Consider the following 19,129-nt stretch of genomic DNA (forward strand, 5'->3'; position numbering starts at 1 on the left):
TTGATTATATGTCTAATTTCAGTCTTTAAATAATAACCTGTTAAATCATTCTTCATTCATTTATCCAGAATTGCTTTAGCAACTTTGAAGTTAATATCTTAGTAACACTTTCTTTCTAGACGTAATTTATTTATCCATTTCCGTATATACCTTTCCATTGATATTCGAATTTAGCGCGAATTTTCAGGTCAAGCCACTAGGAGCGCCACTTGTGACTTTTCTCCCATTCTAACAACGCTAAATCCGGAAGTGTCGCGTATTTTCTCTACTGTATTTGGTTCTAGTGATGGAAATGCGAATCACCTACTTTTTCAGTGTCCTATACAGGTCCTATATATGTGACTCCTCGTGGAAAGCTTATTAGTAGTTTAACGCGACTTAAGCATGTCTTTCCGACCAGTTTTTTTTTGTTTGTTATGTAATCTTTCTGCTGATACAATCAACGCCATAAATAGGTTTTTGGATGAAGCAAATATTGTGTTATAAAATCTATGTGGTGTCGTTTGGATCTATTCAAATACTTCTGATTCCATTGGGGTGGTTCCTCATATTTTTGGAGTGTTCGGTGATAGTGGCACAATGGAATACAGTAGTGTGAGTCCCTTCAAAACGAAGACTTTTCATAGAATGATGTGTTCAATTGTATCAAATACAGTAGAGACAATACGCGACATTTAACGGATTTAGACTTGTTAAAATCGGAGACAATTCGACGGTGGCGCTCCTAGTGACTTGTCATGAAAAGTCGCGGAAAATTCAAATATCAATGGAAATGCATATACGAAAATGGATAAATAAATTACGTCTAGAAAGGAAGTATTATTGAGATATTAACTTCGAAGTTGTTAAAGCAATTCTGGATAAATGAATGAAGAATTATTGAAATGGTTATTATTTAAAGACTGAAATTAGACATATAAACAAGATGTGAAATGGACTGCTGTGAAATGTGTTGATCGTTCATTTATGCATTACTTTGCTTTAGCATTCCTGCCTGAACCTTTACGGTTAGATTTGTCTTTTTTCTCACTTAAAAACATTGCATCATCACATTAAGACACTTGTCAATAAAAATATCGGCACATTTCTTACACATATGATGCAATGAATTCACATTTAAAAGCTGGACAATTTTCCTCTTAACATGAAGCCTACTAACATAAAGAAAATCTATAAAATCCCGGCTTTAATCTGAGAAGAGGGATAAAAGGGGATAAAAGAAAGAAAAGTATGAACATGTTGTCGATATTGATGCTTTGAGGAATATTTACGTACAATTAGAGTAAAAGTGTAACATCCCCCTGTATAATCGAGGATTTTTTTAAGTCGCTGACCTGGAAATGATCTGAACAGATCTTATAATTCTTATATACGCATAACGTCCCTTCTTTCTTGTGGACCTTATCCAAATAACTTCTGTGACATTTGAAAACCCACAGATCACACCTGCAACACACATCGGTATTGAAGGTTAATTGCTGCACTATACAATAAAATATGCGTATTATATTTTAAGCCAGTTAAAATATGGGTCGAGCAGGTCAGAATATTATGAAGTACTATAAAAATCTCTTTGTCACTGGAATAATATATATGCAAACACAATAGTACTTACATTTTCTTGTCACGAGGGTAGAGATAGAAAGACCGCGCATTCTTCTCTACTTCATAGTTACTACAGCCAAACACAGTACATGCCTTTCCCCTCATGTTGAGAGGAGATAGCAAGGAACGTCACACGCTACTATTTAATTATGTCAACTCACTGAAAACGCATAAATAACACCAAAAACTTCACACAGAAATATACGTACTCTTATGACAGAATCAGTAGTTCTCAGGTTAAGCTGCTAGAGAGAGCTCTTATAGCTGTCCCTCGATATCTCGCTGAGTGTCGCGTATTGTCTCTACTGTATTTGATTGTATCAGTGTTATTCAGCAAGTAAAGAATTGTGGACTGGGCGAAATGACCTCGATAAAAGCCCCAAAACCATCACCACCAACAACAACAACAACAACAAACTATCGTGATCACTGGGTTGGGTTTGGGTGCTGAGGTGGTGCTGTTACGTATCTGTCGGTTGTTCCAGTATTGTTGCAGAAATGGGAAAGAGATATTTCTGTGACTACTGTGACCGGTCTTTCGTCGACGACATTGAAGCAAGAAAGAAGCATTTAAATGGATCAGTTCATATCAGATTGAGAAAGGAGCACTATGACAAGTTTAAAGGTATGGTGTTTACACTAGGGAATTGTTTGAAAATCTGTTATGATTGAAGCTTAATCTGAAGGTAATACTTTGAAGATGATGGACTGCCAGGGGTGCATTAGGTGCACTAAACTGCGTGGTTTGGCACTTTCGTCTTGTGGCCGTAAGTGCATTAATTAATACTTCCTCATTTACTTTTCTTTACAGATGGAAAAACAGTTTTATTAGAAGAGTCTGCTAAGATTCCATGCAAGAGATATCAAAGAAATGGGGAATGCGTGTTTGGTAGCAATTGCAGATATTCCCATTACACACCTCAAGAAATGGAAAATCTTAGGTTAAGAGGTGAGACACAGAATAAAGTCGTGAGTAAGGATTTTACATAATTGCTTCCAGCATCCAATTGCTATTGAGAGTGCGCAGGGCTGAGAAACTCTGATGGCAGATTTGATTCCGTCTCAGTCCATTGTTGTTTGACAGGGCTCAGGTACGCCAGCGTCGTGACGGTAGACGTATGATCTACCGACATAGGGCGTATAAAAGAAGTCACACGGGACAAAATTCTGTAACCTCGGCATTTCCGAACGCCGTGAAAATTGTTATTGGGAAGTAAAACTATAAACATTTTTATTAATATTCGGTGGTAGTTCCGTAGACCCTTCCCGGCTTACAGAGGTGAAAAATAAAATGACGTGAAACGATATCTGAAGTAGTGTAGAGGAGAGATCGTTCCATTATGCATGCCAGGACTCGCAAACCTGCTGCTGGCAGTATTCTTGCTTATAGGCCTATAGGCCTATATGGAGACAATGCAAATCTGAGATTTGCTGCTATTTTATGTGTTGCTATTGACCGGCTTCGGTCTGCTGTCGTGAATATTAGTCTTCTGTTGTTCTGATAGACCTTCCATCATGTGCCCATAAGGCTGCCATGCAGTGCAGTTTGAATTGGTAGCGATTGATCTATTCTAGATGTATATAGAATTTAGTTTCACTGTAACCTTATAACCATTGCAACCTCTGCTGAATGGTCTTGACACAAGCCAGACCTAACCAATCCAGTCCAATTGTCTTGTCACAAGGCAGAACCTAACCAATTCAGATCATGGTTTTGTCATTAACCAGACCTAACCTATTCAGACCAGTCTTGTAAAAATTTGTAATTTCTGAGTTGGCAGCCTTGTGTTGTCACTGTGATGTTCGATCCGCACGATGTTGTATTGGTAATTTCTATGACATCATCGGAGCCATACCATGTTTGATCTCTCCGCGAAGCGCCTATGGAATCTTTTCCTAGTATTCAATTATTTTATATTGGAAGCTTCAGAGATTAACAAATTGAAATTGTCTCAGGGGGACCTACTTGACACTGAAGAAGCAAGCAGTAAAGAGGCAGCTGGGAAGGTGGGTAGTGGAGAGTAGGTATCAGTATGTAACAATGAGGTAGGTGCAAGAGTGGAGATGTCGCAATTGACTGTTCGGCATGCTTAATAGCTGCCCATGCTGTAGGATGCCTGGTTGGGTGAGCAATGGCAATGTGTGATGTTGGAGTATTGACAAATACGAGGATTGGGGCAAAAGTCATTGCAACTATGTTTTTTTCTTGTAGATATGTGAACGGATCACAATCGTATATATGTCGCGTGGAAGTTCTGCAGGCATAGTGTGTATGCAGAACAACAGATGGCTCTGTGATAGCTGGTAGTAGCGCAGCGAGGGCTGTGAAATCAGTCAGTTGGTGGGTGTCGTGCGAGATGGACGTAACCCGTGTTGAGCAGCGCGCTTACATCAAAATAGCCGTTCTCCAAGGGAGAAATGTGATGGAATGTCACAGTGAATTAATGGAAGCACTTGGGAATAATGCCTTACCATACCGTATAGTAACACGGTGGGTAGGAAAGTTTTAGCAAGGACTTGTGTCAACCAATGATGTGCAACGTTCGGGACGACCTGTCAGTGTGCGGACCGACGTGGCACGTGCCTTTGTCGAGCAGCTCCTGGATGAAGACAGACGATGGATGCTACTGGAGTTAGAGAGCATGCTGGCAACAGGATGGTGATCAATTCTTGTCATGAATAATCGCCATTGATGAATTTTAGGCCAGGGCGTATGAACCAGAACTGAAACGTCAGTCCGCGGAGTGGTGACATGCTGGATCACCAAGGAGACAGAAGGTCTGTCAGAATCCTCCCTCAGTCAAATTGATGGTGAACGTCGCGTTTGACGTCAGGGGTGTAATTTTTTGCCACTTTGTTCCACATGGCAGAACAGTGACCGCACAGTACTACAGGGACATCCTATTACAACAGGTACGGCATGGCGTTTGGGAGAAACGCCCGGACCTTGTGGACAGTGCAAAATTCCTGCACAACAATGCAAAACCACATAAAGCAATGTGTGTAGGGCAGCTACTGCGACGTTGGGGATGGGAAGAATTGGAGCACCCACCATACTCTCCCAACATTTCGCCCGGTGACTTTGATCTCATTCGAAAGATTAAGGAACCACTACGTGGTAGGTGGTTTGCAACACGAGAGGACATTGCTAATGCTGTGCGCCAACAGGTGACCCGATTCACACATGGTGCGGCAAATGCTGAGGCAGATGGTATTCAGCGCCTCCCACATCGTTGGCAGCATGTGGTGTCAGTAGCAGGGGACTACTTTGAGGGTCTTTAGGCCCAGGTTTGTCATGTCAACTTTATGTGTACTGTGTTGTCATTCTTTTGCACCGGGAAGGCCATATTGCCCTGTATACTACCGTTACAAATTAGTGTGTTACAATATTTCAGAACTATTCATTGTCCACACATGTACTGTAGTTAACACCTTGTCCTTTCGTCTGTATAGCCTATGTCACATTTTCCAACCGGACTGGTATCTTCAAGGAAAAAAAAATAGTTGCCATGACTTTTGCCCAAACCTTCGTACATGTATGGTGAGTGGTAGTGGACAAGGCCTTCACCCTTTCATGCTAACTTCTGCTATTCTTAGTATAAAGCAAGATCTAGGAATGACATTGGGCAATAATAGAATACTATTTTGAAACTTTCTCCTATAAATATTGTGGCAATAAAGGCCAAGATTGTATGGGGACTGGCTAGTGCCGACAATGCTAGCGGAGTGGTAGGCCTAACAGGGTAAGTAGGTCAGCTGCAAGCAAAACAATAGCGCCAGCAAATTGCTGAGGCTTATAACAAGGGAGCTCTTGGAAGAAACTGGAAGCTGATTAGTGTCAAATAAATGCACCCAGAATGATCCGGAAGTGGAAACTAAGAGTATTTTCTGCAGGCCTGGTGAGGCTGAGTTAGTGTTAAGTGAGTCAGTGTGGCATCAGTTGTGAGTCATTTATGAGACTGTCATGAATCGTGCATCAGCAAGTACGGTGAATCAAGAAGGTCTTGATTGCATGGCGTGTATTGAGCAGTGAAATAAACTGTTTTGGAACGAGGCTGCACTGTGAGAAGCAGTGCTGGATAACAAGACGTCGATGCACCAGTGTGCAGCCCATTCAGCCACTATTATGGGTAAAAACTGTGTCAAGTGGGAAACTCGTAAGAAAAAAAAAAGTAGTTGAGTAAATTTAGTCGATAGTAAATCATGCTGCTTCTCGGGATAGTAAATTTTGGTTTTGTTAATCCACTGCAATATAAATGTACACATCTCTTATTTAAGTAGTAAATTACAAATGGACGAGGTGACATGGATGGGTGAAAACCTGCTAAGATGGAGGGCAGCACGTGAAACTAGTGCTTATTGATCATTTGCTGTTGTGGATATCTTACAGCTAATCCTTATCAGATGTTATCCAGGCTAATTGTCTTCTTAAAATAATATAAAATCACGGAATGAGTTGGCTATGCAGTTAGGGTCATGCAGCTGTGAGCTTGCATTTGGGAGATAGTGGGTTCAAATCCCACTGTCAGCAGCCCCGAAGGTGGTTTTCTGTAGTTTGCCATTTTGTTAATTTTTTTATGTCCTACTAGGTCCAACTACTATTGACGGTTTTCAGAGATGCCTAGGTACCAGAATTTTGTCCTGCAGGAGTTTTTTATATGCTAGTAAATCTACTGACACGAGGCTGATGTATTTGAACAACTTCAAATACCATCGGACTGAGCCAGGATCGAACCTGCCATTTTTTGTGTCAGAAGGCCAGCGCCTCAACCGTCTGAGCCACTCAGCCTGGCATTTCCCATTTTCACACCAGACAAATGCTGGGGGCTGTACCTTAATTAAGGCTACAACTGCTTCCTTCCCACTTCTAGCCCTGTCCTCTCCCATTATTGCCATAAAACTTGTCTGTGTCGTGCAACATAATGCAAATAATTGTGCAAATATAAAATCCAGATAAGTTTTGAACAAATGCTTGGCAGCATAAATGACAGTATTTTGAAAGGTGAATTGTATAAGTTACCTCATAAGACAAGTAGGGGATTGAGGTGTTGATTGCATAAACTAGGGATGCAACAATGCACCCCCAGAAATGTATTTGCTTCTATCACCTAACATAAATAGTGCTACAATTCCCGTACTAATTGCATCAACAGCCTCTGCCGTAAGCTGACATTTATACCTTATGATATTGAACCCAGAATTCGACACTGATATCATTATCAATTGTTGTTGCAATGAACAATCGTAAACGAGAGTCTAATAGTTTGTGCCCAGCAGCAAACTAACCATTGGTGTTTAATTAAAAACATTCGCACACCGCCTCCTCCACTCTAAATGTAGTCTTAACCTGTAGTGGTTTTCAGCTAATAGAGGGGGGTGAGGGCTGGAGAGAGAGACTCACACTCTCTCTGTCTGTCTGTCTGTCTGTCTGTCTCTCTTAAATAAAGTCTAACCTATTATACTGAAAGTATACTTTCAGTTTATACAGACTCATTGGACCAATTGCAGAAACGATGACTAGTTTTAAGCCTTAGACATCGTCTACCTAAACGATGTCTAAATCAAGCACGATCTTCCATTGCATAAACAATGATCAGTCGATGTTTAATTAGACATCGCTTAAAGTTTCAATTTTGGTTTGAAAATGGGGACAGAAGTATCTTTCATGCAACTCTCTGCTTGTCGCAACCAATTAAATTCGTCGGTGCGCGCGCCGAACGCCAGTCAGTTGTTTGTCTTCCTACACATTAGTCAAATATGGCTGAGCATGACTTACCCCTAGATAAGAGTATCACTGCTTTTGGTAGAAATTAAATCTCATAATATTATCGACACTAAAGCGACACTCCACTGTACGGGGAAGTGTAGCTTTCATTATAGCATTCTTACAGTGAGTGTAATCTACTCATAATACGGTAGCTTCGACGAAGGGAAGATGAAGCAATAGTAATGTGCAACCGAGTGTGTGTTACGGGCCATATAGATGTAGCTTGCATTCTGGAGATCGTAGGTTCGAAACACATCATCGGCAGCCGTGAAAATTGTTTTCCATAGTTTCCCTATTTTTACACCAGGCAAATATTAGGGCTGTTATTATGGCCACGGCTCTTCTTCCCCAGTCCTCTTTAAACAATAATCACCACCACTTGCCTTTTCTTATCTGATAGTTGCCGAAAACTTATATGATTATATATAAAAAACCCATACAACCTACTTTTAAGTTTTTACTATTATGTGTGTTTACTTGGCAGTAAATATAAGTGAATCCCTCCCGGTTGATGTATGTGATAGTCCTCTGACGATCGGGACACGTAATTCTGATATGTGTGTAGTGGAAGTGACCTATAATTCCATGGAAATTAGCCCATGTATATAATAAAATATATCGGTTGCCAAGAATTGTATTCAAATTGACAGTTACCGGACTGTCACTTTGTCAGTCTCAAGAAACAAATATCGAAAAGCGAAACCTTATTTTAAGATCCATCTCCCCATGCATGTCAAACGAATTGCTGCGATTTAGCAGTGGGCGACCCACTGAGAGGCCGTTGGACTAACCTTTCTTCCCGGAATCGTCTCAACATGATAATACAAATTACATATTTCATGGTACATAACCTCTGATTGTGATTCACTCCTCTCATTTGAGGTTAAACAGTGCTCTCGGCAGTGTTGAAGCATGATCGGTTTTAGACAGTGTCTAAGTGATAAATGACGTCTCTGCAATGTGGCAACCATACTTAGGCATTGTTTAACCATAGACATCGTATAAATACAGTTTCTGCAATCGGGCCATTAACTCCCCAACAACAAATGAGCATCATGCAGCAGTGGGTAAGGGAGCCTACAGCTGTCGGAGCTATCGAGGTTTTCTCACGCTCTACTGAAGTCTAGATCAGTATTGTGTGGCTGTTATGCTTGTGTGGGAAAGAATTACCAAATTATTTTATTTGTAGGTGTAGCCAAACAGTATGTTCAAACATGTCTGTAGTATGTTTTTTGATTCCTGGTGGTGGTTGTTTTGACAGTAGTTGTTGATAGCTTGATAATGTACATTATTAAACAGCTTAATGCAGATATGTGTTATGGACGTGAGGTGAAACTAAGATTTAGAATGAAAAACTTAGTTTTTGAAGAGAGCTGAGAAACCCCCCCCCCCTGCGATTCACTTAGTCACCACTAATCTGTATTTAGGGCAGGCGCCTAGATGGCAGATTCCCCATCTGTTGTTTACCTACTCTTTTCTTAAATAATTGTAAAGAATTTGGAAATTTATTGAACATCTCTCTTGGTAAATTATTCCTCTTCCTATAAATTATTATTTGCTCCAATTTGTCCTCATGATTTCCCACTCTATCTTCATATTGTGATCTTTCCTACTTTTAAAAATAACACTCAAATTTATTTGTCTGCTAATAGAATTCCAACCCCCTGTAGGTGGGGGACGCACATGTAGAATACACCCGTGGTATCCTCTGCCTTTTGTAAGAGGCAACTAAAAGGGGCAACGTAGGCTCAAACATGGATTGCGGTTTGATATCATGTGTTGGACCTCCTGTAGATGGGAGGGGCTGAATACATTCACAGGTAATCCTCCCTGCCTGTCATAGAAGGCGACTAAAAGGGTCATGTGGTCATGGTCCCTTTATTTTTGGAGGGTTGTAGACAGATTCCAAATTTTTGATATGCGTGCTGCTCAGAGATAGGCCTTTTATATGTGCGATTATGCCCGAAAGCTCGCATTTGTGACAACCCAGGGATCGGCGGGTGGGAGCGTCGTGTACCCTTGCACTAGTATCCGCGTGACAACACAGGTCCCCACACAGCCGAATGCCAGAAGGACATATTATTATTGTTTTTTTAATTTTTTCTCTATATTTACTGCTCTGTACACGCTATGGGGTACATGCTATTGTGGGTGACTGAGTCCTAGCGCTCATTACTCAGTCATCCCATATTAGGCATCGTCCAGATCCCTGATTGAAGTGGTTGGCATTCGGGGAGGATGATTACGGGCATGGCTTCGAAATGTCATCGACATGCCCAAGGTGGTCTCCCACCAAAGTTTTTAACATTTGATTCCTTGAGGGGTTCAGCTCCCTGGGAACATTTGCAGCGCGAAGGAGGGGGTCCAGCTTCTCTAGGTTTTGGGTGGCTACCAGAACCGATGGGCACGTTTTTAAGCTGGTAAAATCAATCCTTTTTAGTAGGCACATTGAATGTGTCTACGGCAAACTTGAGGATCTCAAGAAAATGCGCAACGGTAGTTTGCTTTGCTTTTGAAGATTCGTACAGCACTGCAGGTCGATCAGTTGCTTACTGTAAGTGCGGCCATTTTGGCAAAATCCCTGTCAAAGTGGAGGAGCACAAATCCTTGAATCTGGTTCGCGGAGTTATCTTCCACGTGACCTTATTTTGAACACTGACGAAGAGTTGATGGAAGACGTGAAGAACCGTGGCGTTCCGGCGCATTATGTGCAAAGTCAACGGTTAAGACGTTGCCTCTGGTGCCTTCATGATCTCATTCAAGTTGTCAGTGTTACCAGACAAAGTCAAGGTAACAACTTATTGTTGTGATGTGAGGCCGTACTTCGCGCCTTCTATGCGATGCTATTATTGCCAGAGATTTGGACATATGGTATCACATTCAAATCAGTCCGTGTATTTACATGTGGAAGAGTAGCTCACGGCACGGAGGAGTGCACAACTCCGTACAGGTGCACTAACTGCTTTGGTCTTCATTCTCCTTGAGATCGAACTGTCCGACATATATGAGGGAGAAGAAGATCCAGGAAATCAAGACTCTGGATGGTCTTTAAAACCAGGAAGCACGCCATAAGTTTAATTCCACGAATAAACCTGCCAGTACACTAGACTACAGCATGATAGCTCTGAGTCTCCCAGATTCGTCTGTCACGACGTCTTTACCCATGATGATCGCTGTGCCAAAGGCGACTGTTGCTCCTGAGAGCAAAGTCGCAAAGAGTAAAAGCTCGAAGGGGGGGACCACCCAACCTTCGACCAACAAGAAGTCTATGCCGGCTGGCAGTCCTAAGCCGGCACAGCAGGGGGAGAAGGCTAAGTCTCCCCTCCACCCCGAAGAGGTCGGTGAAATCCGTGCCCAAGCCGGCGGAGGCGGCATCGTTGACCAGGGAGGTAATTTCCCAGCCCGTCTAAACACAAAAGGAAGGCGGAGAAGAGGAGCACTTCTTCTGCAAAGGGAGAATCATGCCCTCCATCTGGAGGGTATGGGTCTGCGCCAGCAGGTTCGCCTGCTCAAAAACCTGCACGCTCCTCTCGTAGGGGGACTTCCCGCCCCCCGGAAAGCGTCGAAGTTCTGGGTGTCGGTCCCGCCATCTGTCGATCTCAGGATGGATGTCGAGCTGTCATCTACAAGATGTTGATATTGATAGTGATTTTGTAGCTCATAACCTAACACTCTTTCTTATAGTCCACACTATGGCACTGTTACAGTGGAATTGTAACAGTTATGACTGGTATCATGCTGAGTTGTGTCAGCTCATTAGATTTTTTCTTTTTGCTAGTGGCTTTACATCGCACCAACACAAATAGGTCTTATGGCGACGATGGTTGGGAAAGGCCTAGGAGTTGGAAGGAAGCGGCTGTGGCCTTAATTAAGATACAGCCCCAGCATTTACCTGGTGTGAAAATGGGAAACCACGGAAAACCATCTTCAGGGCTGCCGACAGTGGGATTCAAATCCACTATCTCCTGGATGCAAGCTCACAGCCGTGCTCTCCTAACCGCATGGCCAACTCGCCCAGTAGCTCATTAGTGAGTTCGCGGCGAGTATAGTCTGTGTTCAGGAAACAATCTTCAGACCAGGTCATCATATGGTTTTGAGAAATTTCAGACTATACTCAACAGAACGATATTATGCTCACCAGGCGTCCAGTGGCGTGGGTATTTTTGTTCTTTCTGATACCTATAGCGAAGAGGTTTCTATAAGAACTCCACTGGAAGCGGTTGCGGTGCAGGTACCGCTGCATGTCATAGCAACAGTGTGTAACGTTTATTTTCTACCAGGCCAGCCTCTTAACATAAATGTCACTGATCTTATAGATCAGCTTCCAACTCCCTTCCCTTTATTGGGCTATTTTAACGTCTTATCAACCCATATGGGGGCTCTGAGACGCCTTGCCCCAGGGGAAGAGAGCTGGAAACATTAGTAACAGAGCTGGATTTATGTATTTTGAACACAGGGGAACCAACTCACTTTAGTGTACATTACGGTGCATATTGTCGTATAGACTTAAGTCTATGCAGCCGAATGTTTGTTTTGGTGGACAGTGACAGTGACCATTTTCCCATTATCCCATTATCCTTACTTTGTTGAAACAAAAATCCATCAAGGCTGTATGCTGATTGGCCAAAGTTCACATCACTAGCTGTCTTTAACGAGACCAGGCGGACTGTAGACGGTGATATCAATTACATAACACAAGTTGTTCTTGCTCTGCTTAGGAGTCCATTCCATAATTTTCAGGGACTCCTCGCCGAAAACTTGTTCCTTGGTGGAACGAAGAAATTACAGCAGCTATCAAAGAACGCAGTTGCACTCATAAATGCTGTTGTAGACAGCCTACTGTGGCCAATTTGGTAACATTTAAGAAACTCTTTGCCAAGGCGCGAGTTATTATTTGACAGAGTGAGAAAGCTTCGTGGGAGATATGTGTCTTCTACGACGTCACATACCCTATCATCTCGGACTAAACTTCGACGTATTTCAGGTATCCAAGGATCATCTTCTGTACCAGGAATTTCCATTGCAGGTAGTATCGTCACTGAACCACTCTCGATTTCTAACCATCTAGCCAGTCATTTCGTAGATGTGTCTGGCTCCGGGAATTACCATCGTGACTTCCTTGCTCTGAAGCGGGAGGCAGAATTTCATCACCTTAGTTTTGCCACTCAAGCCTCAGAGGACTATAACGTGCTCTTTACGGAGTGGGAACTCCACAGCGCCGTAGCGATTTACAAGGACAAGTCTCCTCGGCCAGACAATGTCCATAACCAGATGTTGAAACACCTTAGTGAGGATAGTCTATTATATCTCCTTCGTGTGTTCAACCAAATCTGGATAGAGGGCGAGTTTCCGTCTCAGTGGTGAGAGGGCATAGTCATTCCTGTCCTTAAGCCTGACAAAAATCTTAAGTATGCAGGAAGTTACAGACCTATTTGTCTTACAAACTGCCCGTGTAAGCTATTTGAGAGGATGGTAAATCGCCGACTTGTGTGATGTCTGGAGAAAGAAGGACTTTTGTCCGAGTACCAACGTGGTTTTCGAGCCGCTTGCTCGACCACGGACCACTTGGTACGCCTGGGCCCTGTTTCATATAACCAACTAATAATATTAGAACTCATAAAAACTATTGTTAGTTAACCAAATTCTGTTTCATAAAGATTTACGCATGACTAATAAAATATCTTCACTCATAATATTAGTTACTAGCTGTTACACATGGCTTCACTCACCAGGATTTCGTAAGTTGATAAAAATTAATTGTTCCTCGGTACTGCACTAAGACATTATCTGAAAATCCCTAAAGTACAAAAACTCACCGAAAAATTGCATTTCATGTACGCCAGAACCTCTTTGTAAACCACGTTTGTGGCATTGCCTTTTGGGGCTAAAATGACCAGGCTACTGGAACATGCAACATGGAAATGTACATGTGAGAAACAGTCAAAAAAAGGGTTTCTTTATTTCTAAAGGAGATTCCAGCTACACATTTTCACGCCTGTATCATGTTAAGTTTGAGATATATTGTAGACATACTGTACTAATTTTAAAAACTGCCCCACTCCTTGGCTGAGAGTTCATCGTTGAGGCCTTCGGTTCACAGAGTTCCGGTTTCGATTTTGGACTGGGTCAGATATTTTAATCGCGTGTGATTAATTCTTCTGGCTTGAGGACAGGTTGTTTGGGTTTGTCCCAACACTCTCCTCTTCATATTCACTCAACACACCACATTACCAATCACAACAGGAATACGCAATAGTAATTACATCCCTACACACAGGGTTGGCGTCAGGAAGAGCATCCAGTCGTAAAGCAGCGTCAAATCCACATGAGCGACACAGTTCGCACCCGCGACCCCATAGGTGTGGGAAAACTGGTAGAAGAGAAGAAGATACTCATCTTAAAATATCACCCGCTTTTTAAAAATTTTTACCCCCTTAAGTGGATTTTCCAGAAAAAGTGCATTAATTTATTTTTAAAAGAAATTCCAAGTACGGCCTACCAATTTTAACGTCTGCAACATCTTCCGTTTCTGAGATATATATACAGTATATCTTCATATAAAGAGTTCAACTCCTTCCTCACTTCTTTTCAACCCTCACCCCTTAAGTGGATTTTCTGAAAACAAAAGTTTGTGTTCTTTTATTTTAAAGGAGATTCCAAACACCAAATTTTATGTCTGTAACATGTTAGGTTTTTGTGATATATTGTAGATAATCTCGCTACTGTAAGCATACTGGAGCTGATGTTGCCATGGTTACGGCAGTTCATTTCTTTATCCGATTCCTAGAGCAGGGGTAGTGTGGTGCCATTATCTCAATAATGTTGGTTTTAGGGTCTTAAAGATGGCGTTCGGGCCCGTAGTGCTTACCGACTTTTGTTCTTTGCGTAAGGGGCTTAAAATGGGCTTTGACTGGTCCTTGTACGACAAATTCGATATTTCGCCTATATTAGCCTAGTATTTTTATACTTCCCCACGTCGCCCTCCCCCCCCCCTTCCCCCTCAGATTTTGAAAATAAAATATAGCCTATAGCACCCAGGGATAATGTATCTTTCTATTTAGTGAAAGAATATTTAGAATTGGTCCAGTAGTTTCTGAGATTAGCAATTACATACAAACAAACTTTACCTCTTTATATATTAGTATACTAGTTGATGTACCCGTGCTTCGCTACGGAATTGTACATTGTGTACAGAATTCTATGTTAAGTAGTGTACACCTTGTGAGCAAGATTGTATTATATTGCATAGCACCGTTATCCTAGAAACGCGACGGGGAGGTCACCAAACGTCTTCTCATATGAAGACTGGGTTAGGGAATTTTCATTATGATGTTAGGTCTGCTTTCATACTCTGTTACAATCACGGTGGGGAGTGTTCATTATAATGGCAGACACTCTCCACCTGCTTTTTTACATTCTCAGAAAGACTGCCTTAGTGGTTTTCCCAAGTGAAATGAACATAGGTCATTACAATGAAGTCAGTAGGAATGGCACGATTAAAAGCAATGTGAAATACTCGATCAAATTAAAAACAACACATTTTTTCACTTTTAACGAACAGTACTACGCTGCCAATCTAACAGTCCAAAGTTCCAGAGCTAGAATAGCCAAGCCACACAGCCTTGATCCATGAGCTCTTCGTCTTTTTTCGTTCGGGGGGGGGGGGGGGGGGGGGGTCGAATAGCGGTGTGTCCCAGGAGGATAAATCTATGCCCTTTTACTAATCCCTTTCCTAGGGATACCCGATGAGTCGGAAAATCTCATTTCACTACACTGGTGGCGGAAAATCTATCTGACTTGGAGGCAAATTTTTCCTCCAAGCCAGAGGAGAAAACCCCTCTTCACTGCTAATTTCAAACAAAATGAATGCAGAATTTAATTAAAGTGGAGAGGAAGACGCTTTTCTTAAGTAACGTCTCTTTTCAGGGTTGAATTTTGAATTATTAATGAATTGTAGTGCTGTAATTTGGAATAGGCTTAAATTATAATTCTAGACCAGGTCATACTACTATTACTAAGTGAGCCTCTGCCAAATCTGCACACTGCTCATTCAAAACAGTGCATCAGAGTAGGGAATGAATAGCTGGAATACTGATGAACCAGTGTGTTACTTACCAGCAGTATCAGACAATGTATGAACCAGAGGAATGGCATGCTAAAGAAAACAGTTTTTTAACTCCCCAGCTCTTTCCCGCCAATATTGAGTCAGGCTGTTATATTCGGTACACAACAGTAATCCCATCTATCAGAGTTGAGGGCACGATAAGAGAAAGAACATCACAACAAACAATGGTCAATGTAATGTTATTGTTGATCAATGTTATACGCTTTTCATATTGTAGGCCTTCGCATTTAGTTTTCTTCCGCCTCTGAAATACTACTCTTATCACAGTCGGTACGGTAAAACTGAATAACACATAAATGATCGGAAATTGTATTCTCTATAACTTTTGTTATGTATTACTTTTCTATAGGAGCAATAACGAAGGTATTTAAGAATTAAATTTTAGGTGCCTACCCCTAAACTACAATTTCACCCAGGTTCAGTAAAATTGTTTAGAGCTTAGACTACAGTTCTTTCTTCCCCGACTCTATATACCGATTTTCATTAAATTCTGTTCACCCATTTTCTCGTGGCTCGGCATTGATTTGGACTTAGCAACAAAAATCGAAATTCATGAATATCAGTGTTATCATAGCCGGTACGGTAAAATTGTATAAGACATAAATGATCGGAAATTTAATTCTATGTAACTTTAGTTATGTAGTATTTATCGACAGGACCACTTAAAATATAAGTATTTGAGAATTGAATTGTAGGCCTTCCCCTAAACTACCATTTCACTCAGCGTGAATAAAATGATTTATAGCCTAGATTGTAATGGCTCATCCCCCGACTTTACATACCGATTTTCATTAAATTATCTTCAGCCGTTTTCAAGTGATGCGTGTACATACATACAGACAGACAGAAATTACGGAAAGGAAAAAAGTGCGTTTCCTTGGTACTGTGGACATGAACGATACAGAAATACCATTTTTTAAAATTCTGAGCAATATACAGACAAAACTCTTATTTTATATATATAGATATTAGTCAGCTGATACAAATGAAGGTTAGAATCAGTCTGATGCATACCTCTCCATGTCGGCACCCCCCCCCCCCTCAAATTGTTTTGAAAATAAAATATAGCCTATAGCACTCAGGAATATAGCACTCAGGGATTAGTGAAAGAATATTTAGAATTGGTCCAGTAGTTCCTGAGATTAGCAGTTACATACAAACAAACTTTACCTCTTTATATGTTAGATTAGTCAGCTGATACAAATGGAGGTTAGAATCAGTCTGATGCGTATGTTTTTGGTTTGTGTTTGTTCCTAGTAATAGGCTAGTGATTGACTGCAACCTGCTATTAATCCATACGCTCGATAGGCTCACTTGATATTTTTGTTGTTGTGACTTTGATACACATGAGAATGGATAAAAGTGAAAATAATGTGAGAGAAGAATGTTTGTGATTGAGTTGAAGTGTCAACTATTCACAGCCTTGTACACACTATAACCTCCTTGTTCTTTTTACCTTTTTATTTTATGTGCTCTTAAAAGTCTCTATTGAGATGGACTAGGAAAATCTTGGCACTATCCTCTGCCTGTCATAAGAGGCAACTAAAAGGGCCCCAGGGGCTCTCAATTCGGGAGCGCAGGTTTGGCGACTATGGTGCCCTGAGATGATTCCTGTCATTGCCTCCACTTACTTGTGCTATGTCCTTACTTTCATCTATCCTATCCGACCTCCCTTGTTCAACCTCTTTTTTTTCCGACCTGACGGTATTACATTGCGACGCCTAGAGAGTCTTTCATTTTCATGCCTTTTGTGGCCCTTATCTTCCTTTGGCTGATGCCTTCATTTTTTGAAGTGGCGGATCCCTTCCATTTTTCTATCTGATTAGCTACCACTTTTGATGAACCTGAGGATATATTAAATGCAGATCTTGGGAAGATGGATGAGTACTTCAGAAACTGGCGGCTCCAGCCAAGTGCCTCAAAATCTGAGGTTGCCACATTTCACCTTAGTCACTTGCAAGCGAACTATCATCCTAGAGTGAAGTTTAGGAATCAATACCTAAAGTACAATAGCTGTCCTAAGTACTTAGGTGTGACATTGGACAGGACACTGACCTACCCAAAATCATATTGGAAAAACGGCTGCAAAACTGAAAAGTCATAACAACATACTTAGTAGGTTAGCTGGAACATCATGGGGTGCCGACGCCAGTATACTCAGGACTACTGCTTTGGCTGTTGTATATTCCTCAGCTGAATATTGTGCAGGTATTTGGTTAAATAGCTCTCACTGCAATCTAGTGGATATTCAACTTCGCCAAACAATGCGTATCATCTCTGGTACTCTATGTTGTACTCCCTTCCAGTGGTAGCCTGTACTATGTAACATCGTTCCACCCCATCTTAGGAGACAGCAAGCTCTTGTTTGCCTGTGGTGAAGGATCTTGGAAAATGATGCTCTTCCAATTCATCATGATGTCAAACGTCTTTCTAAACTGAGATTGAAATCAAGAAAGCCAGCTTGCAAGATCGCTGTAGATCTTACGGCAACCAGGTTCAATCTCCGAAATGCCTGGAGAGATGAATGGTTAAACTCGACACCTCATGGCCTACTTTCAATCAGTGATCCCACTACAAGGCTTGCCGGCTTTAATCTACCTTGGACAGTCTGGTCAAGGTTAAACAGAATTCAATGTGGCACTGGTCGAACTGGTGTAGCCCTATATCAATGGGGTTGCGGTTTTGAATTGCAAACCATCAAGCATATTGTGCAGGAGTGCCCTCTACGTGCATATCCCGGGTCCTTGGATGAACTCCAGAAGGAATTAGATGGATTGCAGACCTTTCTATCCATATTTGAAAAGTGGTCCTAATGCTGTAAATTGTATATATATAATAATATAATGTATTGTAATTCTTATTGTCTTGTAAGCATCATAGCTAAATAATAATAATAATAATAATAATAGTTTTATAGGGAAAGTGAATCTATAATAGATACGATGAGAAAAAGAAGAATTGCCTTTTTCTGTCATCTCTCTAGATTAAATGATAATAGGATAATAAAACAACTAATTACTTTTGGAAAATTAAAACAAAAAATAATTGGTTTAAAGAAGTTCAGAATGATTTAGAAGAGCTGAATATTACAATGAAGCAAATTGAAAATAGAGAAGAAAAAAGGATTCTCAAGAACAAACAAATAAGATTGTCATTGTACAACACAAACAATGTCATATCTGATGAAGAAAGGGCAGCCAGGTCAGCCAGAATGAAGAGGTTTTGGGAAAGGAAGAAGATGATGCAAGCTAAATCTTCAGTTAATTCTTTGTTAACATAAATGTATTTGGGTTTGATTTAAGTGCTCCAATGTGGGCGTAAACTATGTAAATAATAATAAAATAATAAATAATAATAATAGTAACTTCCTCTTAAAACAATAAACATCACCACCACAATCTGAATCAGAGTCGACCATTTCACTGATCTTCACGATTTAATGCCAAATATTAAAATACCACTCGCTTTGGTTTCACTAATAATATGGATTATGAGTCAAAATACACTCATGGAAATAATCCCAATAATATGAGTAACTTTTATTAGTCTTGTTGTCTATGAAACAATTTACTAATATTATTAGGAATATCTACTAATAATTTTGACTCATAAACTAATTACTAATATTATTA

The 19,129-nt window shown here is 40.9% G+C and overlaps 1 protein-coding gene across 1 annotated transcript in view; it reads left to right on the forward strand.

Annotated features, from left to right (window-relative positions):
* Positions 1-2,025: 2,025 nt before the first annotated feature.
* LOC136857665 (zinc finger matrin-type protein 5) overlaps positions 2,026-19,129 on the forward strand; it is a 38,943-nt gene continuing 21,839 nt past the window's right edge. Inside the window, exons 1-2 of the mRNA XM_068225266.1 lie at positions 2,026-2,230; positions 2,417-2,554. Of these exons, the coding sequence (XP_068081367.1) occupies positions 2,104-2,230; positions 2,417-2,554 (265 nt within the window). The 5' untranslated portion in view covers positions 2,026-2,103. The remainder of the gene's footprint in view (positions 2,231-2,416; positions 2,555-19,129) is intronic.

This window comes from Anabrus simplex, chromosome 1, assembly GCF_040414725.1.
Source record: "Anabrus simplex isolate iqAnaSimp1 chromosome 1, ASM4041472v1, whole genome shotgun sequence".
NCBI lineage: Eukaryota > Metazoa > Arthropoda > Insecta > Orthoptera > Tettigoniidae > Anabrus > Anabrus simplex.